The sequence below is a fragment of the Poeciliopsis prolifica genome, unplaced genomic scaffold, assembly GCF_027474105.1.
Source record: "Poeciliopsis prolifica strain line A6 unplaced genomic scaffold, Auburn_PproV2 SCAFFOLD008, whole genome shotgun sequence".
Classification (NCBI taxonomy): domain Eukaryota; kingdom Metazoa; phylum Chordata; class Actinopteri; order Cyprinodontiformes; family Poeciliidae; genus Poeciliopsis; species Poeciliopsis prolifica.
This window is the reverse complement of record NW_026562383.1, coordinates 3990549-4017930: the sequence shown is the minus strand read 5'-3', so window position 1 is coordinate 4017930 and position 27382 is coordinate 3990549. Positions and strand designations below refer to the sequence as shown.

General features: G+C 40.8%; 1 protein-coding gene across 1 annotated transcript; it reads right to left on the bottom strand.

The window, feature by feature from the left end:
- tnk2b (tyrosine kinase, non-receptor, 2b) lies at positions 1-27160 on the bottom strand. The gene is made up of 16 exons (XM_055032694.1): positions 26736-27160; positions 22638-22815; positions 21677-21741; positions 20150-20422; positions 19900-20052; positions 19286-19449; positions 19082-19201; positions 18329-18455; positions 16555-16649; positions 16290-16484; positions 15990-16081; positions 14445-14872; positions 12241-13365; positions 10675-10770; positions 5460-5581; positions 1-2978 (listed from the first exon to the last, which is right to left on the bottom strand). Exons 1-16 carry the CDS (start codon positions 26796-26798, stop codon positions 2975-2977), a joined length of 3300 nt encoding a protein of 1099 aa, XP_054888669.1. The 5' UTR covers positions 26799-27160; the 3' UTR covers positions 1-2974.
- Between the last annotated feature and the right edge of the window lie 222 nt (positions 27161-27382).

Below are 27382 nucleotides of genomic sequence, written 5' to 3'. Positions count from 1 at the left end.
TACAAAAATTACTCCTTTCTTTAATAAAAAATACATCTGTAAATTCGGCAGCATGAACTTTGTTTCCATCAATGGCGAAAAGAGAAACAATAAAGAGCAACTTTAAAGGAGTCTTTCAGATCAACACAGAGTGCAAAGAGGAGACAGCAGAATGAAGAGAGAAGACTAAATAAAAATAAGGTTCTACAGAAACAAATCTGACAGAAGAAAGAAAAAAAATCTACAGAGATAAACATATAAATTGGAGGTGTGGGAGAGATCCCCAGGTTCACTTCAGTCCTAAAAAACAGAAACTACAGCAGCTCGTTGTGAAGACAAACAGCACATGAACAGGTAACATGTTACCTGAGAGAGAGAGAGTCCAAACCAGAGGAAAGCCCTGATGTTCTCCTTTGCAATGTCATCCTTTAACCCTGGAAACAGTCGGTTAGTCAGAACCAGTCTGCACAGACGTGAAAATGGTCGGATGCTCCTGTCGGTTAGCTTATCGGAGACGTCAAACAGACCCAGTGAGCGTACAGGTGAGTGTGTTGAACGCAGACCGTGAGATCCTTTACATCCTGCTTCTTCTAGGTCTTTTAAAAGGATAGTTTTGATTTTTTTTTTTTTTAATGAGGTTCAGATCAGAGGAAAGATTTATAATAGAAAACATCCCTGGTACTAGAGCTGACACAGATCAGTCAAAAAAGCTAAATTACATAGCTTAGCCTCTCCAAGCTGTTAGCCTTTCAGAGGATTTAAGCAGTTTTATACAAACTTATTGTGACAACATGTAGGGAAACCATTGCTGTAAAAAAACAAAAACAAAACAAACCTAAAAAAAACTCTCTACAATACTCAAGGTGGTTTCCATAAAGATTCTGAAGTTCAGCCTAAATGAAGCTGCTGGGTGTAACTTTTATAAAAAATAAAAGTATATTTATTAAAACTATCATTTTGTTGTGATAGTTTGATATGAGATCGATGATGTGAGAAGAAAAATAAATGAAATGAGCTCTTCCGCCATCCCCCAGTGCCAACTGACAGTTTTAACAAATATGTAAAAACATTTTTTTATAAAATGTTTCACACTGCAGCTTAACTCTTCATGTGGCATAAATCCAGGAGGCTGAAGCGCACAGCTAATCTGGGACGGGCTGGCTTTACGAACCCTTAAACCATTCTCATGTTTGCAAAAGATCCCCCCCGCCCCGCTACAGGAAATGGAGTTCGGAGGTAGTGCGCCATCAATAATCTTCCTACATGAAATAAAAGCGAAGTGGCATAAAAAAAAAAAAAAGCAAAGATTTATATGAACAGTTCAAGTAAATGTTTAGATTTTTCCGCCCCATTTTACTTCTCTAGCAGGTGGTTAATCTGACCAGAAATGCTCTACAACTCATGTTTGTCTCCCTTTTCCACAAAGCAAAATCATTGGCAGTGCAGTGTCTCCTAGCCTCCGTTTCCCCAAGAAAATAAGAGCCGGCTTCTGTGTGAATATGGCTGTAGCGTTATGGCCCATAAAACAGCATTCTCATAAACCGCTCTGACACATTTTGAGTCGGTTTACGATGGTAAAAGCCCACTTTGGCCTCCCTCCCCTTCAGACTCGCCGTTTGCTTCATCCTCCAATCAAAAAAACTGAGGCTAAATAAAAGGAACCTTTTAAAAGAACCGCAACTCAAAAGTCCTGAAACATCCATTTAAATTTCAACCATTTCCCCCCCGCAGTTCCAACTTATTCAGTGCATCTGTAATACTCCTTTTGCAATGACAATACAGAGTGAGAAGAAAAAAAAAAGTTTCTCCCACAGTGAGTCTGACTTTACCCTGCCAGTTGGAAATGATCGGCCCCGTAAAGCTGCTGACTGAAAGCGTCGCAGGACCGCCGGGAAGTGATGATTACGGAGCAAAAAACTTCACTCTCCCCGCCATTATTAGCTGCCAACAAGGTCTGGGGGCGCATGCGGAAAACTGCACAGGCTGAGGTTTTCGGCTGATGCATGGGAGTCCTCTCAGGGCGAAGTGCTTACAGGGAGGAAATGAGGGCCGGTTGTACCTGGAGTTCGGTAATATTCCACACACCGTGTTGTCTTGTATACAATCTTTTTTGTTTAAGGGAAGATGCAAAATAAAATATATTATATACAATCTTTACTCAGGAAAAAAATAATAATTACATTACATGCTGAATAGCATGTATTTCTCCCTGTAAAGCGTATTCATATCTTTTAAATATCATCATCTTAAGTGCTTGTTTGGCCTTTTCTCTTCCTCCCCAACATCTATTCATCATTTTCCAAGAGGTTTTATGTGTTTCTATAAGCAGAGAGCGAAGCACCGCATTGCGACTCACTTCCTTCTTCAAACTATAAAGTCAAAGTTTTTTTTTATTATTATTATTTGTAACCGTGTTTCCTCCCTCCCTCCACCTCACACTCTCCAGCTTCCAGCAGCGTAACTCTCAACAAACATCTAGCTTGACACAGAAACACAAATATTTCCTCCACAATAGTTGCCCACCAGCCAATTAAACACTTTATTGTCCTTTTTTCTCTCTAGAGCTAAGTGGTGATCCAGCTGCCAGCAGATGAGCTTCACCTTTAACAAAACAGATGCATGCGGTTTGGGGTTTTGTGCTGACTCTGCGTTCTGAGAACATTATTCCGTCTTTTTTGTTGTTGTTGTTGTTTTATTTGTTTCTTTCTGTAAACCGTTACAGCTCAGAGTGCCGTCTTTCTGTCTGGGACCGTTCGTTCCTTCCTCCCTGGCCTGCCAGACGGTCAGATTCGAGGTCTTTGTAACTAAGTGCAACAATTACATCAACAGTCCACATGAAGGTCAGACAGCGACTCGGATACTTTAGTTTTCCGCTCCAGTGTCTGTGATTATGACCGATGGGTTCAGATCAAAGTTCACCAGTTTGTGCTTCTCGTCTTCTCTTCTCGACTGAAGTCGACGGCGATCGGCTGAAGAGGAGTCCAAGCTTCAGTCATCATCTGTAAATATAAAGAAGCTTGAGATTAGATTGAGGACTTTATGAGGTGAAATGCAGAGTCCAGTCAAATCACCTGATCAAATATATTGAAGTTTGTGCTTGGAAGTTGTAAAAAGGTGAACGAGTTCAAGGGAGCGTGAAAAGTTTTGCAAGGTCCTCTAAGTGAGCATCGCATATATAGATGTGACTCACTCACCTGTCTTAAAACAAAAAAATGCTTATTTACCTGAAGATATGTGCAACGGCTGTAATATAAAGAGGAGAGGAGAAGCATTTGGATGTCAGGAGAAAACTGCGCGCACTCTCTGAAATCAGAGGGAGCACACACTCCAAGGTGTGTACATTTATCATTGTACACATCCCACTTTTTTTTCTTCTTTGTTTTGATGAGCTCCAAGCTTTTAATGAACGTCTCTGGACAATAGATTCTCCCTTTTAACGTGGATCAATACCAACCGATTCACTGACGATTGAAACAGATCTGCTGCCGAAAGAGAGGCCAATGAAAATGATTTGTTTAAATGGTAAGCAATCAGACACTGCTGAGCTTTTTGATGTTTATTTAGTTAGTGATATGTTATTTTTTTGTTGCATTAAGTCGATGCTCTTAAAGAATAAAAACAATCAGTGCCTTGAAGACGTACTCTGGCACCTCAAAGCACAAACCTCAGGGTATTTGATTGCGATTTTATGCGATAGAACAATCTATAATTATGAAGAGAAAAGAAACCGTTCCCAAATCACCAACCAATTGTCTTCATAAGGCAAGTAATTAGCACAGCGTCCACCAGTGTGTAATTTCATCTCAGTATAAATGCAGCTGTCTACGAAGGCCTGGAAGGCTTTTTAAGAGAGCGTTAATGACCAAACAACATCATGAAGAAAAAAGCAGCACAGTAGACGAGTCAGAGAGAAACACAGCAGGGAAATTTAAAGGAGAGTTGGTTTATAAGCTATCCAGCTTAAACTTCCAACTATGAATGGCGAGGAGATTACAAAAATAAATTTGCTTAGTGGAAGCATACAAAAAAAAGTATGTTTTTCTATAAATGTCTGTGCTAGGATGAGGTGGTTGTTTGGCCGTATCAAAATGGATTTATTTGCAAAACTGCAATGGAAACACTGTTTTCATACCTCACGAGTCACATGACCAACAGCTGGATGTTACTATTGACAGGAAGTGGTGGGAGAATGACTTATTTTCGTTTTCTGTTCTTTTTTTTTTTTTTACCCACCAGATCACTCACAGCATCGTACAATTCATAAAAAGCTGTGTCATTTGAATGTGGTGAATCCGCAGGCCTTATGTAAATTCACCGACTACATTTTTCCCAAAACACTGCATTCGTAGCCGCTCCCGATGGGTTTGCTGCGTCAACGCCTGGATCACATGCCAACGTCTCCTCTGATCGCTGATAAATAACGAGCGCGAGTGCCACTGCTGAATTATGACTATTTCTCATGTAATTGTTTACATCTGCCATAATTTAGTGACTTGTGACATGTGGTTTTAATGTAATTTCCCAGTTAATGAAAAAACCACATTTGTGAAATTGTTTTTTTTATATATATATATATATTAACGAAACACAAAGAAAGATTTGCTCACTAATGGAAATGCGTCTACCATTAGTCTCTAGACATGTTTAGGTTTTCGTTCGATTTTCCATCCGCTACCGTTATACCTCACTTCATCTGTTGTGACATTGTTATGTAAAAAAGTTCAAGGTGTATAAATACTTTTGCAAGTTAAGTGGATAGAAGCCCAGCGGCGCTGTGAGCCTCTGCGGTCCATGCTGTGCTGCACTGCTCTCTGTTCAGCAGCGCAGCGGAGGCTTCGCGCCTGTCGCCATGCATCACCGTAATTGGCCCAGTTGTTTCAACGCAATGAGACCAATGATGAGTGAGTTTATTAGCAACCACATCCTCCCCGTTTATGCTGGATCTGTTGCAACTGTGTACCGCAGCCCGAAAACCACACAATCGGAAGGACACACTCCTCACAGAGCAGCGAAAACAGCTAAAAAAATTATACATATAAAAAAAACACTTTACGTTTTCTTTTGCAGAAAGAAGACAGAGTATGTTTTCCCTGTGGCAGCCAGATGTGACACGCGGCCTCATTAACAAAGCACAACGGTCATAGAAACATTGCATCATGCTGGTGCCAGACAGAGAAAACTTGCAGCGAGAATACACAAAGCGAAGCTCCAGCAGCTCAGCAAAGACGGGGCGGTTCAGTAGTACGTTTTCCTAAGACAGGTATGTCAGCAAGAAGAACTGGGTCAGAAGTGACTGACATCAATTTCCAGAAACAATGAATAAATATTCAAACGGCACTGCTGTCACGGATGACGTGTTAAATCTGTGGCACATGTATGTAGACTGGAAGCTCATGTATAAATTAAATAAAAAGGAAGTCTCGCTTTTGAACATTTGACCTAAAAGGTCTCGTTCAAAAAAAGTGAATTGAAAACCGCACCTTTGTCTTCCATAATCTTCTAATATCTGAGTGCTGGCCTTCTCCAGGTTCCAGTCACACATCTCCAGCAGCTTTACACACTCAGACCGGTTCCTCAGACCCAAACAGAACAACTGCTCCACCTGCAGAAAGGCACATCACACATCAAGCCATTGTTAAGCAAAAAAAACAAAAGTCTGTTGTAGAATAAATTGGAGCGCTCAGTGGTTGAATAATTTCTCCTTCGTAAAAATGGCCTCAATAATACTAAGCTAGAAAACTTTCTAAAAGCAAACAGCTTTCAAGTGTTTCAGGAACTCCTGATCAGTCATTGAACCTTTTTGAAAAAATACAAGATCTCAGGATGGTGGACTTTGGACATCGACCTCAGCGTTGGTCAAGTTTGTACTGTTGCTCCATATTAGCATTGAGATGCTATTTTAGATTTGAATATCTTCGCTAATAAGCTAATACAACGATACGTTTTTTCCAGGGTCCCATCAGATAATATTCTGAAGCAAAACTGAACCCCAAGTTGAGAAGCTGATTTGTCGTCTGTTGTGTGGCAGGTTTACGAGCGTACTAGAAACACGCAAATACAAAGATTCCACTCAGAACTATTTTATGTAAAATAATACATACGAAAATTGCAATTACTTGCGCTAAAAGGTTTAACTCATTAAATCTAAGTAATTAGTCAAAATTATCACATTAAAGTCCTGCACATGGTAAAAAGATATCCAACGTCTTTTCCTCTTCGTTGTCTCACATTCAGTCATACTAAACTCTGAAGTGGACTGAAAGACTAATCAAAGAGGAAGAAGTCCATAGAAGATTGGGTTTACTGATAATTACATTCTCATACCATCTTTATTAGATCTTTTGCTTTTGTTCCAAGGTTGATGCACACAATTTGCATTGCAACACATTTGTCTCTGGGGAAAAGACACCATCTCCTACTCAACTGTGTGATGGCTGAACAGTCCCGGACTAATTATATAAGATTAATTGTAAATAAACTGAATTTTTAGCCATAAAGACCGCAAAACGTTATTTCCACTGACACAACATACATATTAATTGTTGCATTCTAATTGTCTGAAAGAACAAACATAAAACCTTCAGGCTTTTGGAAATTGTACGCCAGAATAAAACAGACTTGTCCTCTTCATTATATGTTGTGATATTTTTGAATCTTTTCATGATTGTACAGAAGTAAAGCATTGTGTTTTAGGATTTGTCATATAAAATACATCCACTTTATTCAACTTTGTAGGTGATTATTTTGGTAATCTTAACTGACTAAAATGTCTAATCTCAAATTAATCAATCAATCAATCAATCAAACTTTATTTGTATAGCACATTTCAGCAAGGCATTTCAAAGTGCTTTACATCATAAACACAAGAATACAAAGTCATGCAACATATAATAGACAATACATTGTTACATATTACATTTCAAATGAAACTCTAAACAGGTGTGTTTTTAGTTGCGATTTAAAAGAAGTCAGGGTTTCTGCTGTTTTACAGTTGTCTGGAAGTTTGTTCCAAAGTTTTGGTGCATAGATGCTGAAAGCTGCTTCTCCTCTCTTGGTTCTGGTTCTGGGGATGCAGAGCAGACCAGAACCAGAAGACCTGAGAGGTCTGGAAGGTTGATGCAACAACAGCAGATCTTTGATGTATTGTGGTGCTAAACCGTTCAGTGATTTGTAAACTAACAACAGTATTTTAAAATCTATTCTTTGAGCTACAGGGAGCCAGTGGAGGGACTTTAAAACTGGTGTTACGTGCTCTATCTTCCTGGTTCTAGTGAGAACACGAGCAGCAGCGTTCTGGATCAACTGCAGCTGTTTGATTGATTTGTTGGACAGGCCTGTGAAGACGCTGTTACAATAATCAATGCGACTAAAGATAAACGCATGGATGAGTTTCTCTAGATCTGGCTGAGACATTAGTCCTAATCCTGGAGATGTTCTTCAGGTGATAGAAGGCCGACTTTGTAATTGTCTTTATGTGGCTCTGGAGGTTCAAGTCCGAGTCCATCACTACTCCCAGGTTTCGGGCCTGATCGTTAGTTTTTAGTTGTAATAACTGAAGCTGTGCATTGACTCTAGATCGTTCCTCTTTAGGTCCAAAAATAATGACTTCAGTTTTGTTTTGTTCAGCTGGAGAAAGTTTTGGCACATCCACACATTTATCTGTTCTAAACATTTATTCAGTGATTGGATGGGTTCAGAGTCACCTGGTGACATCGTAATGTAGAGCTGTGTGTCATCCGCATAGTTGTGGTAGCTAATATTATTTCCTGTTATGACCTGAGCTAGTGGGAGAATATAAATGTTAAATAAGAGAGGTCCTAAGATTGAACCTTGGGGTACCCCACATGTGACCTTTGACCTCTTTGATAAGAAGTTTTCAATTGAAACAAAGAAATCCCTGTTCTTTATGTAAGATTCAAACCAGTCGAGCACCGAACCGGAGAGTCCAACCAACTCTCCAGTCGATTCAGTAATATGTCATGGTCGACAGTGTAAAGTGCTGACACAGATGGGTTCGCCTCTCAAACCCCATCTCCTCTGTGTCCTAATAACAGACTTCTGGGAGATTTAGAAGAGAACCAACACTGTGGTTCTCCCACAGTCCATATTTATATGGATATCATTGAATACTTTTACGAGGGCAGTCTCCGTGCTGTGGTGAGCACGAAAACCAGACTGGAAAGTGTCAAAGCAGTTGGTCATCATGAGGAAACTATTTAATTGTTTACACACAGTTTTTTCAATAACTTTGATGATGAATGGGAGGTTGGAGATCGGCCTGTAATTCTGCAATAGCGATTTGTCCAGGTTGTTCTTTTTAACAGTGGTTTGATGACTGCTGTTTTTAAGGCCTGGGGGAAAACACCTGATGTAAGCGATGAGTTTACGATTTGGATCAGATCAGTAGCAATAACAGGCAGGACTTTCTTAAAGAAATGTGTGGGAAGGACATCCAGACAGCAGGAGCTTGAACTTAATTGACTTATAATTTCTTCTAGGGTTTTATAATTAAGTAGTTGAAAGTGGGTCATTTTTTCTGTATTTGTTTTGTTTTGGTACAGCAATGGTTCTGGCTTTGAAGTTGATGTGCAGATTAATCCTCTGATTTTTTGAATTTTCTCTGAAAAGAAGCTGGAAAACTTTACAGGCAGCATTAGATTGGAGTTCAGGTGGTAACGTCACAGGAGGGTTTGTGAGCCTGTCAACTGTTGCAAATAAAGTTCGAGCATTGTTGATGTTTTTGTTTATGACATCTGCAAAGAAAGCCTCCCTTCCATGTTTTAGTGTTAAGTGATAGTTACGTAGTCTTTCTTTATAATCCATGTGTGTATGGTGTGTATCAATCTTTCTTTTTAATCCACACTTTAGCTCTAACCTGAATCCTAAAAATGGGGTTCACTACATTAGGACCCAATTTTGTCCACATAATCCCTGTCGATGTTGAGAACAGTGGGTTTACGAGGACAAAATGGGGTCCTAATCAAACAGGGTTTGATCCCCGTGAACCCTATCAAAGTTTACACACACACACGCCTACACACACACAACACCGTTACTTTTTACGGTCACTGTGTTTTATGTGAAATGACCGATGGAGAAGCAAACACTTCCTCTAGAAACAGTCTTGGCTGAGGGCCATTAAATCTTACATTGACACAGTATTTGTGTGAAAATGACTCTGCCAGCCATTCTTCAATATTCTTAGGGTGAAGTTTGTCCTTGTTTCTTCTCCTGAGAGCTGACAGTAACATATCATCACAATGACACTGATGCTCATATCTTTTTCCAGAGAATGACAGAAACTTTTTCGATTCTTTTAACTTTATTTTATTTTCAGGGTTTTCATTAGCAAGCCATCAAAATCTGCCATTGTTGCTGTGATATTGTTCTCTGAGCAAATGGTCCTTAAGGCTCCTATTCCAGATGGTGACACTGACAGTTTTGTTGTCTTAGACACACACGCCCACACACACAAACACAAGCCATGAACCAATAATAACATAGGACATGTCTGGACCTGTGTTTCTCATTACAAACATGAAGAAAGTTGGAAATATTGCCATTGGTGAGCAGAGATCGATAAATGATTAAGAGAGCAACAGCACCAAGAAAAACAGAAACCCAAAAAGGGGAAAAGTAAAAAAGCTAATGAGTTCAACACCATTTTATCAATAGATGAAAGGAAAAGAAAACCTAAAATTACTTTGGACTTTTTATCAGTTAAACAACCAGATTGTTATTTTGATTATTAACATTTCACAATCTTTTTGACACAAGATTCACTAGTGGAAAAATAATTATGAGTGGATGCTAACAAGAATCAGATCTCGAGTTTGATCTGCGGTAGCCGGAAAGTCAAAATTCAACATATGTTCACTGTTATCGGGTTATACTGCAAACACTCTTCAGAGTGGATGCCATTACTGCATGAAGAATACATAATTGGTGCTGCGGCTAAGAATTGTTTTAGTAGTCGCTTAATTGGATAAAAAAATGTGAAAAAAAATCAGCCATCTCTCCAGACATTTCATGTTATCGGTTAAGTCTTTTGATAAAATACTAGAAATATATTAAAACATTTGGATAAACAATTCGTCCCTTTCTTTTTAAATAGATTTGTATTCTCTCTGAATGAAGTAACAAAACATTTCCTTTGCTTCAATTGTAGCAAAGACGGATCTGCAGCTAAAACAAATATTTCCAACAAATCAATCAGTACAGTAAATTTGCTGGTTCAAATATAATTTAAACCAGGGAGAACCAAACTATGTGACTTCAGGAGGTCTGAGTTAAACATATTTCCAATTATCTAGAATGTCTTTAGCTCATTAATGGTGTGAAGAGCCACAGAGAGCAAGACTTTTAGAATACAACAAAAAGGATTAATATATTTCAGAAAAGTTTGCTTCATCTTGTTGAGATTTCAATATTAACTTCTGATCTTAAACAAGCTGATATAGAACAAGTGTTTTAGAAACCTGAGGTAAGGCTGGGATCTACAATGCAAAGTTTTCACAATGCAGGGTGCTAACTGCGCTACTAGCTAAAGACAGAAAATGTCACTTCCATAATCATTTCTAAGTTTTACATCGGAGTGAGCCGTTATATTCTGATTAGTGCAAGTCCATCACTAAACAGTTACAGAGAGCAGCACAGATGCAGGATTGTCCCATGCAGTGAATCATATGCTCTCACCTTTAGGTAATGCACAGCCTTCTGGACATCCCAGCTGTTGCTCTGGAGGGCGGCTTGACACTCTGCTATTGTCACGCCGTGAACAGCCTCCTGCACCTGAAATTGCACAAAGGCAGCTTGACAAAAGTGAAATCTCCATCTACAACACACACCAATTCCAAACAGCTTTTCTCAGATATCTAAGAGAATTTTTTTTGTTTTTTTTTTGGTATAAACACCATAATCACATCTCCTGGTGATGAAATCATCTGTATTGACTTCAATCAATATTTTAAACAAATGTTAAAACCAACAACTGACTCACTTTTAGTTTCACCCGCTGATGTGAGATTTGAGCATTTCCATTGATCAGGGAGAAGTCCCACACCTCCCACTAAACTAACCAACATCAGTCTGAAGTCTCGTATTCATTTCAGCTCAATCAAACTAAACCAAACTTCAAAGAAAAAAACACTGACGATGCTGTCATGGGGAGCAGAAAGCTTGCAGTAATTCCACACATGATTACCACCAAAAACAAACAACCAAAAACATCAATTAGTTAACTATGCAGTGCATGTCAGTGTCTCCCATTGATCTGCAGTGCGTTTTATACATGGTGCTAAAATCTCATTGCACTGCTCTTGTAATCGGCCAAACATCTCTGTATCTGCCAGATCAATGGAGAGCTTTCAGCGTTTCCAACTGCCTCCAGAATAAAGAAAATCAATCCATGGCTATTCATTTATCAGGATCAACTGAGAGGACACATCAATGCGGCTCTTAGTACACAAAATACTAAAAGAAATAAAGACGTGCAAGTCTGGAACGATTACCGATGTGAAAGCATTTCAAAGTTTTAAATGGTTATAGATTTAAAATATGCTAAATTGATTGTGATAAAACTGGAGAAGAATCCTCCTATCACACTCATTAAGAAAACACAGTTTGAAAACTGCTAACTGCAGGATTTATCGGAGTAGATGGCCTGACTAATTACCCAGCTACTCCCAGTTTAGTTTACACACCATAACTTTCTCTCTATGAAATCCATTTTTTATAAGCAAAGTAAAAATCCAACAGCCTTCTTTATCTACCTGACCAGCAGTGAACGGTTACGGGTGAGAAAGAGACAGCGTTGTGCTAATCTGCAAGTCACACATACTTATATATATATATATATATATATATATGTATATATCATGTTTAATAAAGACAGGACAAACAAACCCTCTAATAAATATGAAATGTTCATCACATTTAATTAGCGCATCTAAAACTGACCATATATCTTCCCTAGTGAGGTATCAGAGGCAAATGTTCAAAGCTATTGATGAGAGAAACAAGAACAGATGGTTATGTGGTTGAGGTCACCACCTTAGACTCGCTTTACAACAATTAATCACAGGGAACATTAATCTGGACATAAGGTCTGCTATAAAAAGCACAAAAACCCTCCCAGTGCAGCAGCTTCTCATCAATCACAGGGAAGCTCTGGAAGAAAAAAGCCTAATGAAATATTATATTTGCATCATGTGCTGGCTAAAGACAAGACGGTAAAACGGGGATTGTATAATCTAAGCATACCATTTGGACTCTGTCCAGAGAGTTCCCTCCGTCTTCTGTCCTGGTGCAGGAAGAATTCACTGTTGGACCCATCAGCCCGTCTGAACACACACGAGGGAGACTGACTGATGTCTTCATCCCTGACCGCTGTGTGCTCATGCCAAAGTTGTTATTGCAGGAGAAGTTAGCCTTCAGCTCTCCCGGCTGGACGAGTCCCTGAACTGTCTGGGCAGTGACCACCATGGGTCTCACGGTGGCCGTGTTGGTGTGCCGTGCATGCCTGTCCTCGGCGCTGCTGCCGCCTGGGAGGTTCTCAGCCTCTCTGAAGAAGCGTTCGAAACGGTCGAGGTACGGCGGCCTCTCAGGCAGGAGGTAATAGTGCGTGTTGCTGACTTTCTGCCCGTCTCGGACAATGGGCAGGATACAGGGACCTCTGTTGGTGTTGTCCCTCCCCTGGGCTTGGATCACTTTTGGGGCGGCGTATTTGGGGTCCGAGGCAAAGCTATGTGTGGTCGGCATAGGTTTGCCAGGAGATGTGGAGAGGTGGGAGCAATAAGAGTGTGAGGACTGGTGGGTGGAGGGGCTAACGGAGCAGATCCTCTGCTGCAGAGAGCCCACCACCGCACAGTTGGGGCTTGGCGTCCGGGAGTTGGGCTGGGACAGAGGGTCTCTGGGCGGGATCTGAGGCGGTCGTTCCAAGCTTGTGCCAGAAATGTTGTACGTGGGGTCCGACAGCATCGGGGAAACAGAAAGGTCCCTCGACCAGCGAGCGGACGTGTAGTCTCCCCGTTTTATTGGGCGAGGGGGTATTGGAACACGTGGGGGGATCTGAGGTTTGTCCTCATTGATGGAGAGATGCTGTTGATGGGTCCACTGACCAACCCCACCTGTCGGGACGTTGAGCTTCCTCATGCACTCCTGCTGGAGTTCCTGGAAAATCTCTGCGGATTGGGAGAAGGACGGGGAGACAGTGTGGCTGTGCTTGCTGGGAAGGAAAAGGTTGTCCTCCAGAACCGGTCTTTCTGGATCTTTCGAGATGATGCCGTCGCTTTCAGTCACCTGTCCTGAGGAGAGAGCTCCGTCTACGCCGTGGTCAGCAGTCTGATTGTGTTCGAGCTGCTGCTCCGAGCTGGTGATGGAGCTCACCTTTGAGAAGACAGGCGGTCAGAAGTTACCAACCAGAATTTTCCATCAAATCAAAGTTTCATCTGGTACAATTTGCAATATATAGAACATCATGTCTTTCTGGATTTGACGATTTGTTTTTCTATTTTCCATAATTGTTTGCTTAAGATTCTGCATCCACTGCGGTGCCATGGTTATGGGTCAAACTGTGGCTCAAATGTGAAGATGAACCCTTGTATGATTTCAACTAATGATTGTTTTAGTAATCAATTTTTCTATTGATTATTCTGATTAATTCAATTTTTTAAAATGGCACATTTTAAAGACTTTTTTCATTAAGCCACTTAAGCCTTTCTTACGCAACATTTTATATGTTGTATGAATTATTATAAAAAGATGCAAACAAGCAAATAATCCAATTTCTTTTTCAAATAAGGAAATTAACGGTCTATTGCCAAAAATGCACCAACATAGTGATCCTTTAGTGACTCTGAACTCAGTGAAGTTAAACTATGGTCCTTGAGGTGATTTGGCTAAACGGTTTTTTTTATACTATCCATTTTTTGATAAATGCAAATATATATAGAGAAAGATATTCTGTACAGTTTTGGTTTCATTACTGCTCTGAGTATGTTATTTAAGCAAATAGTCTTTTTTCAGTCAATATACTCCAGTTAATTATAGATTAATTACTAAATTAGTTGACAATTAAGAAAATTGATTAATCACAATTAATCTAATAAATCGTTTCTACCCTTACTCCTTGCAACTACAATTCAATTCAGTTTAGCTTCAGAATCTCTAAGAAACTTTGTTAAAACTTAAATTTTTAATGGTTGTAAAGTCTGCAATCCTGTTCACTAAACGCCAAACGTTTCGCCCAATTCTCGTGCCTCTTCTGATTACCAAGAAATAAACAAAGCAGAGTGAGGCGTCTGGTGAAAACCTGCAGTGAAAATCCATTTTTCATTGGCCAGGCTCTATTTTTCTTGTGGTACATTTATTCGTGGAGAAATACACCACTGGAGAACCCCTTTAAAAAATTTACACAAACTTTTTTTGCTTCTTGGATTCACTGAAGCTACTCTGGTTTAGCTTACCTCCATGTCGTCTTCATCTTGGGCTACGTCGTCGTAGGCCGGCGGCGGCGGTAACGGCCGGGCGTCCCAGTCTACCACCGGCGTGGGGTGCAGGGGCCGCTGCAGCCACTTGGACGGACTTTGAGGCGGGGTCTTGTCCAGGATGTTGCCCACTTGCAGCGCTAGCTTTGCCAGCATTGGATTTTGGTTTTCGACCAGGGGTGAAGGAGAGGGCGTGAGTGAGAAATCCTCCCCGAAGTCAATAAGGGACACCTCGCTGCTCGGGGTGTGGGCTGAACTTGAGGTCCGGCCACTCTGCTTGTTAGCAGAGACCCACGCGGCAGGTTTAAGCTTCAGACCTTTGAGCGAACCGGTTTTCCTAAGAGATAATCTCCTGAGTGCTGCAGAGGTGGAATCCTCGTCTTCAGTGACCGGATCGTAGCACGGTTCTGGAGATGAAAACAGATTCCAGTCATTAATGAACGATGTTTCAGTGTAAGTAACCGTGTCAACCACGTAGAGATCACCTGACACCAAAAACGATACGATATAAACTGAAAATCGTTCCAGTTAAAGCACCAAAAGAATGATGGACACAGATAGGGAAATGAAGAATGATTTTAAGGAAGAAAAACTGTTAGGGGGACAGAGCCACTGCAAACACAGCAAAGGAGAGATAAGAAAAAAAGTGTGAAAAAAAATGTACCTTTGAAGAGTGGAGCAAAGAGGGAACAGAGAAGACAGGAACAGTGGCTAAGAAGCTGCTGAGAGAAACCAGACTTACTCTTGATTAACATGGCTGGCTGAGGAGGCCGGGGGGGAGGCTCCTCTGCAGAAATAAATAAAAACAGAGCCGCAAAGAGAAAACAAAGAGAGGAAAAATAGCAGCAGCAGAGACAGAAATAAAATACGCAAAGGTCAGAAAGCATACTGAGGATTCTTTCTAAATTTTAGGTCAGAAGAAAGCAAGCAAAAAAATATTTGGAGTACCAAAATATCTCAATTTAATCCTACAAAATGTGATTTCAAAGTGAAACCTGATCACTATCACTTACCATAACCCTCATTTTATTCGGGGATTTTATGTGACAGGCCATCAAAAATAGGACATAATTGTTAAGTGGAAGGAAAACGAATCATGCTTTTGAAATAATAAAAAAAAAGGCAAATAGACCTTGCTGTTATATTCAGAGCCCCATTCTGCATCCATCAGCTTTCAAAAGTTACCAACGTGGTGACGAGAATTCACATGTGTAATTTACTCAAACTACAAATCCAGTTGTTTCGTTTAAAAACAAGGTTCACCAGAGAACACTATAGTACAAGTATAAAACAATGTGTCCCCTACAATTTTCATATTTGATTTGTAAACATTTCCTTTCACCTCATAATTATAATGTCATTTTTGTGACTCAATCACATAAAAAAAAAACAAAGAAAATACACTGAGGTTTGTGGTTGTGATCAAATGTGAAAAAGGATACTTTTGCAAACTTGTGCATGTAGTAGAATACATTAACACTTTTAATGATTGGTTAAACCTCTCTTTGTGTGACTTTAACCCACTTTTGGTTCGTCCTGGCAGCTGTGTGGACCGAGCGGGGTTGAGGTCCACTCCCAGAACATCAGGAGGATCCATGGGATTCCCCAGGTACAGGCTGAAAGAAAGACAAGGACAGACTAACCATCAGTGTCAACATGACAACTTTATTCCAATCAGCAGGCGCAATTATTATAATATAATGTAGGAGTGCCCTCTGCTGGTTACAAGTTCGATATTTATTTCCCACATCTCACAGAACGAAACATTTGGAAGAGATTTGACATTCAAAAAGAGACTTATTTCAGATGAAAGCTGCTTCTTACTCGTCAATCCTGTCCGGGAAGCCCCAGCAGCGATGCGGGTTGGTGTCTCCATGACCCGTGTGGATGAAGCTGTTTTTCAGAGGCCTGCTGATGTCGTGCGCCGACAGCCCCGCGACGGACGTCACCACGTTCCTGGGGAACTGCCCCACCTTCAGGGTGCGCTTGTTTTGCCCTCGCCACCAATAATTCTCCGCCCTGAAACATGCGAGCGAGTCAGCGAACCGCGACCGAACGCTCCCCGACCCCGACGGTCCGAGTCACTGACCTCCCCTCTATGATGGTGATGACGTCGTTGACTTTGATGTGAAGCTTGTCGAGCTCATCGAAGTCCTGCAGAGCGCACATGTCGGTAGGCATGGTCTGAAAGAGAGACACACACAAAAAGACACTTAAAGAGGCGGTGTGTGTTTTTTCAGGCACAGTCTCATTTTATACAACAATCAAGTAACTTTATGTTCAATTGTTTGAACATATAAAAGAAAATGTATATCTTGAAATTTAAAAACTTCTGCTCTTTCTAAATGTTCACCATCAGGAAGTCTTCACAACATGGCTCCTCTATTAACCCTTTAACAACGTTTTACACCAGCATTTCACTGAGCGGCAGATGGCAGAATCAGGTCAGCAGATGGACAGTTCCACCAGTTGTTTGCCATTTACTGATGGCTAGTCTGAAGGAGCTGAATGGGGGAGTTACAGAGAGTGGCTGCTCTGTGAGTCAGAAGCTAAGAAGTCTGGAAACTCGCCAAGTGGAGGAGCTTCATCCTTGAAAGTCCTCCAAGCTGTTTTTTTCCCAGCTGAGTGGTTGCCACGGAAATTAAAGGATTTCTTAAACATGCATCAAGGCAACACTCTAGAGCGTTTATATCTCATACTTGATATATACATCACATCAAATATATAAAATATTCCGGGAAGTGGCAGAAATGACAGAAATAACAAAACAAAACAGTAGGATTTAAGAAAAAACATATGATACACCAGACTTGTGTAGCCTAGTAATATGTACTTAACCTTTGTGTTGTCTTGCAAGTCAAAAGTGATTCATTACCTGGAGAAAAAATACCCAAAGCAAAGATCTTCAGCATAAGAAGTTGAACATCTGATGTTGAACAAATTCTTGTGCTGAAGATGTTCAACATAGGAGCGTCTTCATGCGGTGAAGATTTTCTTGAACGTCTTGTGTTGAACACTTGATGTACGACTTGGAATGTTAAGCATAGGATGTGCTTTGGCTTCTGTTGAAGATGTTCAACATAAAAGCATCTTTATAAGGTGAAGAACATCTCCACCTCATTGGGATGTTCTTCATCTTAAGTTCAACGTGGGGCGGGATGGATAAGTTCAACACCTGATGTTGAACCCCTCATATAATTATGAGACACAACATAAGAGTTGATGTTAAATTGTTCACAAAATCAAGCCACGTTTTGTTTTGTTGTGTTATGAGACGTATTTTTATATTTCACTTCCGAAAAAAAATATAAAGGACTGAACCGTTGACTAAAGAGTTCCAAATTGTTGACTTTTTTTCCCTTTCAGTGAAATTAATTCAGAAGTAATAACTTTACATTTCTATCATTACAGTAAATATTTACTGTGTAAAAGAAAACTGCTACAACACTTGGCTTGTGGTAAAAAGAAAAAGAAAAGCGTGTTGTGCCGTTGACCGTCTTTTTGCATTGTGTAACAAAAATACATGTTAAAAATTAATTAATTAAATTGAGTTGAATTGATAAATATCAGATTTTTTCATCAAGCAAAATAGCTTTTGAATGTTAGGATCACACAAGGGTTAAGCAAACAAATGTGCTTACTCTGAGTATTTCAGGTAACATTTCCACATTTCTTGAGCTACTATATGATGTAATCCTTCACCGCAGTCCTTTCTTTCTATAACCACTAGATGGCGCTCATGGTTCATGGAAAGTGATCAGGTGTCCATGCTCCAGAGGTGTTGATGTTAGCATTTACCAAGATGACAGTAAATGTGAGTCCTTTGTCTTGGCTGTTGTGAGGCGAATGGTTTAAGCTCCTACCTGGCTGCCGTTTAGGCCCAGCCAGGGCTCCTGGCCGTGCGTGAACATCTCCCAGAGAGTGACGCCGAACATCCAGGTGTCAGTGGCGTGGGAGAACGTTCTTGTCTTCAAGCTCTCTGGAGCACACCTGCAACAGGACAGGCAGGAAACCGAAGCCAATAACCGCTGTGCACTTGGTACCTGCCACATTTATTGACCGTCCGGAAAAGACGTTTGAAACAAAGTCTTAAAAAGTATTTCGATTTGATTGCAGTAACATCATCCCACGGTTAACCGTAAATGAAAAGTAAAATATTCCATGAGAGCAATAAAATAATAATAATACTACTAATAAAAACCATCACTCTTATAGTTTTGGTTATCCCTGTTGCAACCATTTCATAACATGCTTTTCCCCTCCACTCACCTCTTTATGAGTGTTTTATAATATCTATGTTTTAATTAAACTTTTTCTGAGATTTTTGGGGTTTTCATTGTTTTAAGTCATATTCATCAAAATTAGAATAAATAAAAGCTTGAAATATTTCATTTTATGTGGACTAAGTCTCTATATAAAAGTTTCCCTTTCTGAAATTAATCAAATATTTCTTTTCTTCACAAGGTTGACCTTTGAGATGTTCTTGCCACTGCCCCATATATAATCCCAACTCCTGTGGACAATTTTCACCAACTTATTTTTATGATTTTTATCAATTATATAAAACTACATTTTTCCCCTGATCTGAAATGCATTAGTTTAAACCCTTCACCCACCAAGCAAAGGGAACCTTGCGATGCTCCTGCATCACATAGTGCTCGTCGTTGTTAGGCAGCGCCCTCATCAGGCCGAAGTCCCCGATCTTCACTCTGTTAGCTGAGGAGAGCAGGATGTTCCTGAACAAAGAAGAGGGTGTAGTTAGCAATTATTAGTGCTTCTAACTTTCCTTTACATGGGTAGCGTCCCTGTCTTTGCCTTACCTCGCTGCCAGGTCCCTGTGGATGAACCGTCTCTGCTCCAGGTAAGCCATGCCGCTCGCTACCTGAACGGCGTACTGGCACAGAGTGTGGATCAGCACCGGGCCCTGAGGATGAACGCATCGCAGGCGATCCAGCAGAGAACCCAGAGGAGCCAGCTCGGTCACCTGAGAGGAAGGACAGCAAAGAGTACTGGAGGCCAACTCCGAGGTGCAAATTACAAAAACATCGCCGAATAAAACATGAAGCTTGAAAACAGAAAACTGGTGACAGACTGATTAGTCTGTACTTTGTGTGGAAAGTACATCTTTCTATAGCCTAGCTGACAAGGAGGAGGGAAAAATAAAAGAATACAAGCGTTTTTGAGTTGCTCAGTTTTTTTTCAGTGTTATTTTCCTTTTGCTGTGGCAAACTGCACTAAATTCATACTACCTACACCTGCAGGTTTCGTTTTGTTAATAGGATTGTTCTACTGCAGCAGGGCAGCTTCGGATGGAGCGTAAAAAAATTGTCTTTTTGCCCTCCAACTTTGTGTATGCGCAAAATTTCCACATGTAAAACACTAACATGCAACGTATCTATGAAGAACTGCTGCGCGTTTGAGTTTGAGCCCTCACCATCTTCATGGGGTGTGTGAGAACCACGCCGTAGAGGCGGATGAGGTTCTGATGGTCCAGGGAGTGCATGGCGTTGACCTCGCAGATGAAATCCTCCAGAGCGTCCGGCTGACTGAGGACATCCGTCTTCAGGCACTTTACTGCCACGTTCAGCTGGAGGATCCCAAAAACAGATTTATGGCTGGTTTCCCTCCCTCCCCTCAGCCTTGCCGTGAAAACTGCACTTCATTCCAGAGAAACGTCTTCTCACCACGTTCCCTCCAGGCGTCAGCCACTCCCCTCTTTTCACGACACCAAACGAGCCGTCACCGAGCTTCTCAAACAGAGTCAGGTCCTTCTCTGGGATGAGGCAGGTGAGGGCCTGCTGCTGCTGGCCGTCCAGTGGGCCGCCGCCGCCGTGTAGCTGAGTGTCCAGGACGCCATCACCCAGACAGAGGGGAGGCGTGAGGGACAGTTTGCGGAACGACGAGGCCAGCTGGCCCTGCTGGGCGAATTCTCCCTCTATCCGCTTCCCGCTGAACACCTGGAACAAAGATCACTGTTTCATAAACACACTCTACAGATTTGCATTGGTGAAAAAGACTGATTATCCTTTTATTTAACAAATACGCCTTATGCTGTAGTCTTTGTGGTTCACCAAGTATCATGTAAACTTTTGCACCTTTCTGAGTCGCTGACATTATGTTGGTTTAAGACTTATGAGCTCATTATAATCACAAGGACAGAGAGTGGACTCTTGAATGGACCCACTGTACCAAACACATACAACTGTCTGGATATAACCCGTAGCCATTAGCGTTCTCAACAAAACCAGACATGACATAATGGGGCAGACCTTTTTAAAAACACCACCACCCTGTGGTCACGGTGTGGTCAGTTGGTTTCAAATAGGAGGCTGGGCATTCACAAGATTCTAGCTGCGGCTGAGCAGCGCACACACACACACGCGCGCACGCACACATACACACACACACACTCAGAAAGCATGCTGAGGAAGCAGATGACTCTCTATGGATGGTGCCAGAGGCGGAAACAGACAGGTGTAATTATAGATCCTGTGACTCCACTGCCAACAGGCACTCCTATTTGTTTACCACAGTTTTCCTGGAGGACTTAAGTTAGCCTGTTGACTTTTTAAGAGTCTTGTCTTTTAGCTAATCCATTTATGCAGCGTTTCCAGGAGAAAACCTGCTGAGCCCGGCGCTAATGGTCGATAGGGCCATCCTCCGTGGTTTTGTGTTAGAAAAAACAAAAAGTTAAAGGTTCACAGAAATTTTTTAAATTTGACTAGATTATTATGTGTTATCGGAAGACACTATTAACAATACTTAAACACTTACTACAGCGTCTTAAAAGACGGCAAACACAATGAAATGCAATTAAAATAAATATCTTTTGACACCTTAGTCACATCCTAATGAAGTAATCAGCCAGTGGTCCTTAAAACAAGTTATGTAGTGCTTGTAATGCTCACATTTAAAAGTGAATAAAAGAAGTATTTCTATACAATGGACAATAAGTCAGCATATTAATATATTAAACTGAATATTTTCAGTGTACAAAGCTCAAGTATTTTTTATATTAAACAACACTTAGCCTCGTGTGGCAGCAAGTGAAGCCTGGTGGCCCGCCAGGCTTATAATAAATATTTGCCTCAACTTTAAGAGTAAGTGCCGCAGAGAGCTTTCTCTTTCAGAAGGCTCATCTTTCTCATTCACAGCGGACTAGAGTAATGAAACGCGTTCCTGCGTTTGATGAATCGATTATTGACCGTCACCTTGCTCATCCAGGTTTTCCGCTTGGCCTTCCTCCTCTTCACGGCCTCCCAAAGACGTCTCTGGCCTGAATCGATGCGGAAAAAGTGAAACACAGAGGTAAGATGAAATTTTAAAATTATACAGAGGATAAACTTGTGGAAAACAGCAAAAACGGTTAAAAATAAAGTCTTTAAGAGATGATTAAAGGAGTGGGCAGATAAAAAGTTTGTGAGCGCCTATATGTAGAAAAGAACTGGGATTTAATTAGTCTGAAGTAGCTCTGTGAAGGGAGGCCCCGAGGGAATTCACTAAGTGGATTTAGAATACGATTGATGTGATCTCTTTCACACTCACACACCCACACACACACACACCACAGACAAAAGCTTCAGCACTCCACTGTCTCCTCCTATTGTGTCTAATTATCAGCTGGGACTTGGAGGATTGTATTTAGATCTGATGACACTGAGCCATTATTAACCGCAAAAGGAAATACATATGCAAAACAGAAATATTAATAAACATGACAGACTATTAGGATCACACTAAGAAAATAAAAATAAAATAAAAATTCAATAATAAAGTTATGATATTACAACATTATTATCAATGTAAACACTTTTTCTGTACGACTCTCCTAATACTATGACTTTATTCTTGAAATTTTATTTCTTATTCTTTTATTAATATGGCCCTAATACTAAGTACACAGCCTTAAAGATGGCTGGTGACTCTGTTTATTTTAAGATGTCTATTTTTTCAGTATATGTACAAAATTAAATAATTTATTTCTGCTTTATTTTTACTTGGCTCACAGTCCAGCCCTACTGAACTTATTCTAAGGCTTTTTACACCAGTTACCAGAGTAAGTCAACAAATACGATCAGCAGTGTAATTTGGCACAATAAATGTGAAAAACAAACATCTGTAATGAGCACAACTCTGCCTTTTGACGTCACACGCACAGATCTTCTGCCTCACCGGGTCGACCCATGCCAATTTTCTCCAAGTCTTCATTCTTGACGTAGTCGAAGTGCGAGAGCCGCGTGACGTTGAGGTCGTCTCGGATCCTCTTGAAGTACTGCTGGAGCTGCACCTCCATCAGCAGCTCCAGCAGCCATTCTGTTCCTTCCTCACACTGCATGCCACTGCCCAGTCTCTGGAGGACAAACAGAGAGAAAACACTGGGTGTAAATCGATCAGTGCCGACTCAAATGCTGTCGCTACGTTTCCTGAGACAAAGTCAGGAAACCATTCTTTTCTGTACGAAAACAGAAGGAACCGAGCTCACAGGCGGCTTCCTCTGCAGTGATTGTTTACAGTCCCACTTTGGAAATTGAAGTTCATCTCAGATTGGAAGAAAAACACATGTTTCAAGTCAGGATACAAGTAGGTTTTTAGCTTTGCTGCATCATAACTTCTTTAACACAAGTAAGGCGGGAAACTAAATCCATAAAATATTTCAGCTACTTAAATGTATCCACCATGTTTTCACTTTCATCTCAATGTAATAAATAGAAATTTCCCAGACAAAAAAAGAAAAACTGTTAGTTGGGAAATTTTCCATCCAATAAATGTGCCATCAGGCTACAACATAACACTCTTCAGTGTGGAGACTGAGGGAAGAACAAGTTTTAAGAATCTGTCAGGCACAAAGAATAATTTTATTTTAACACATCTTTAAAAAAATAATAAAAATAAATAAAATTAAAAAAACACTACCAATACCTGAGCTAAGTTAGATGTTATAATAAATCTCATTAATGTCCTTCAAAGAATCATTATATAATATTTTTCAACAATCATCTCCAGAGTAGACCTGGCTTTCTCTAAGAGTCATTAGCAAATTGCTAAAATAACATTCTGAAACCAGTTTAAAACTATTACTTGTCATAACAATGAAACAGCTGCTACTCCGTGAGTCACCTTTACGCAATACAAATTCATAGACTCCCACAGTCATAAGGCTTGAAAAAGTACTTTGAATGCTATTCATATAGGTGGTGTAATATATTCTTAAAAAGTTCAAATGTTAGAGATGAGAAATTGGGCATCTTTGTTAATAGCAAAATTGTACTCAGTGTTATGGATGGCCTGGTTGGTGATGTGCCCCAAAAGATGCTGGTTTCAAAACTGAGCACACAATAACTAAGACGATAACCAACAACGTCTTAGTTTACTGATTTAGGCCTAGAGGCCAAAATCAGGCCTCAAGGCAGGAATGTTATATAATGCTAGCTTTGGTGGGAACCATCCACATGCTTCACACTCATCCCTCCAGCACAGAACAGATACTCAAGATAAGTAATGCGCCGCCAGTGTCACTCAGAAGAACAGGGAAGCTTCAACACAATGTGACCGCAATGCAATAAGACAGAGCATCAGTGCTCATTGTTCACAGGCACCAACTGAAAATATCATCCATCGCCGTCAGCTTAACAAAACCACGTTTAAGGACAGTAGCATCAACGTGATCCTAACTGCCGTCAAGGTGACAGCCGACCAGAAAGTACATTTAAATTGCAGCGGACGAAGAACTGTACCTGTTCAGGAGATTTCTCCCTGTCTCATAGCGGAGTAAACACCAAAGTGCCACGAATACGGCAGTGGGAAATAACCGAGACACTTCCTGTGCTGGCAAAGGCGAGGTCACAAGGTCCAGACAGAAATGTCAGAGGGGGTCACAGCTTCCTCTCTGCCACTTCAAATACGCTTACTTAAAGGTTGGCCTCCATTGTTTAATGACTGGTGGCCTAAGGAGCCAAACGTCAGTATGGCTCACATGCACAAGCACACACAGAAAATATGGGGCCAAACTTTAAAATAAATGTTTAAATATTCCTAAATACAAAATACATTCACGTTCATCTGTTCCCTTTGCACTCAGTGAATATTAGCTGGGTATCTGCAGGCTTCAGAAAGTCCAATTTAAGACTTAAGACCTTTTAAATGCTACTTTGAATCAAATTTAAGATTGAAAAACTAAATATAAAGAAAGGTTAGCAACAAACATTGTCTAGCCAACTGGTGATACATTCCTACTTTCCTTACCCATGATATGACACCAAAATGCTAGCGAGCTAAGTACCAAGGTTGCATTAGCAGTTATTTAGCAGAAGTTTCCACAACTTTGAATAGAAAAACGCATTAAAAAAATGTTTGTCCTATAAAATGCTTTTTCATAAATTTAAGGTATTTTAATGCCTCAATTTTAGATAAAGCAATTTCTGACTTTTTAATTTGTATACCAATACATATTTTTGTACACCCATAAAAGTTGGTAAGATAACATCTTTTGAAAGCTCCAGGATTGATTACAGCTCCAGTCATCTGAATCCACCTACAGCCAGACGGTGCTTGGACAAACCCCTGGCTGACCCCGGCACATTTTAAGGACGGCATTGCTTTGGTAAGGAACACCACCAGCAGTAGTTCCACTGATACGGCTGATCCGAGTACACCTCTGCAGTGCAGCTTCCCTGGCAGTCGACATGTGGGTGTTATTTCTCTAGACAGTGCCAAAGACGCAGACTGGCTTCCTCCAGGGCCTCGACTTCATGACGGTGTCATATGTGAGGAATGAAGGGGCAAATTAAAGGTGCAACAGGATTTCCGTGTCAGATGGTTATTTCTACATCAGCTAATTAGGTAAATAAATAAATACATACTAACCAATGCCAATACCTTGGGTAAGACCAGGATACAGCTCAAGGCATTTTTTAAATGATTAGTGGGGGGTGAACCGATTGGAGTTCTTTGGCCAATCACCAATCTTCAAAAAGCCTGACCTGTCAATTCTGACAACTCACAACCTCATAAGTCTGTAGAGGGGTCTGAAATGTTCCTAAATATAGAGACAAAGTTGCTAAGTTGGCAACAGTGCGGTGACTACTGTTAATCGCGCAGCGTGTGCCGGGCACAGCGGCTGATATTCAAACTTTTGTGGAAGTAGAGAAGATCGGTCAATCAATCGTCAATCACCCAAAATTAAGAAAACTGGTGCAGATTAGTATTTGAATCTCCATGTGAACCGTCATGGATTTTATGGTTAGCTCTAGTAAACAATAACCAAATTCATAATTATTTGCATGCATGGCCCACCAAAGATAGAATCTCAGTTTTGCAAGTCACTTTATTTTGTCAATCAAATAATTTTTGCCTCACCCAAATAAAGTCTTTTTCTACCCTGAATGACATTCTCTGTGAGAGACAGTATCAGCTGCTGCAGCTCCTGGTTTTTCCTCATCGAGTGACCTGCTCAGTTATGCATAGCTATCGGAATAGAGCGCATTGAGTTTAAGTATTGGGGAAAAAAGTCCGCTATGACTATGGTGTACATCCACTTACAAGCTTTATTTAAAGAGAAGTCAGAGTTAAAATTAAATGGCATTTTTTCTTTCAGAAGAGAGAGAAAATTGAGACATAGCTTTTTGCTTGGTAGTGTTCAATTTAAATTAAATAAATTAATAATCTTTTAGGTATTTATAATTTTCCAATAAAAAAGAAAATGTTTTTCATACTGGAGTATGACAACAGGATTGCAATGTTCCAACCCTAAGACGTGACTTCTAGCAGGTTCCTGAGAAACCAAACTTTGGTCAGAAGTCCAGGACTGAGGGTACTTTAATAGTTTTGTTTTTCTACCTCTAAAAAGCAACCAGAAGTGGTGAGAACTGTTGGAAAAAGTACATTTTCATCTCAGACCCTTTTGCAAACACTTACCATACAAAAAGCAATGCTTAGGACCAAAAAGGAAGTATGAAGGAAGGATGAGAAAGAGGAATGTGGGAATTCGCAGCAGCAGCAAAGCAACATTATTTCTGGCTCAATTCATTCCTCATAGTGGTGATGAATTAACACACACACACACACACACACACACACACGCACAGAAATCTCTTGGCCCAGACTAGGTTCTGCTGTAATATCCTGCTGCTGCAACAACAACAAGTCTCCCAGAGGAGAGCCCCCTTCACATCTTCCTGACTTCACCATACCACAACCATGATTCATGGGTGGCGCTTCCACCACATGATCCAAGCCGTAGCTACAACTGGCCGCACCGCGGCGGACACTTACACGGTACAGATGGAAGCGTGCCACGAAGGGGAAGGCTTTTTTCAGCTTGTCGATGCGCCGCATTGCCAAGCTGCCGTTTCTGGATCAGAGTGAAAAATTAAAGTGCGAGTTGATTTAACTAGCTGTCCTTTAGGCTGTTAATAAAGCCTCTGTTTGGAGTGACAGAAGATGCGGACAGTGTCTCTGGATGCGAACCCGAAGCTCTCATCCGGTGAGAGGGAAGCAAAACGTCCGGCGACTTGGTGACATTCCATGGCAGGACAAGTTCCCACGTAAAGCCTCTACAGCCTCATCGCAGGGTCAAGAAGGCACTTAAATGCAGCACTGATGCATACAAAACAGAAAGACAAAAAAAGTCTGATTCTATCAGGAAAGGCTGAAGGATGGGTCAGCCTCGTCTTTCGCGTGCAGACAGCAATGAGCCAGTTATTTAAACTTGCAGAACTTCACAAATAAGACACGCCTTCTTCCTCCGGTCCTTCCTCCATCCCCTCCCCGACTCAGCTTTGCATATCCAACAACCCGTCTTGTTTGCTTTTCCGTCCCTCCGACGTGCGTGGAACTAAAAATAGGAACAACTTCTCCCCGATCTGACTCCCCTGCAATCGGAGAGGTAGCACAGGCGTTCCATGGAGGAGACCTGCTTA

What these genes read in the sequence shown, in the direction of transcription:
- tnk2b (XM_055032694.1), bottom strand. Translation starts at nt 26,798, where the DNA reads ATGCGGCGCATCGACAAGCTGAAAAAAGCCTTCCCCTTCGTGGCACGC. An exon ending in GGAAAACCTGGATGAGCAAG is followed by an intron (nt 20,423 to 21,676) that starts GTGACGGTCAAT and finishes TCTTTGTTCCAG; the next exon opens with GTGTTCAGCGGGAAGCGGAT. An exon ending in CTCTGGACAGAGTCCAAATG is followed by an intron (nt 10,771 to 12,240) that starts GTATGCTTAGAT and finishes GTGCAATTTCAG; the next exon opens with GTGCAGGAGGCTGTTCACGG.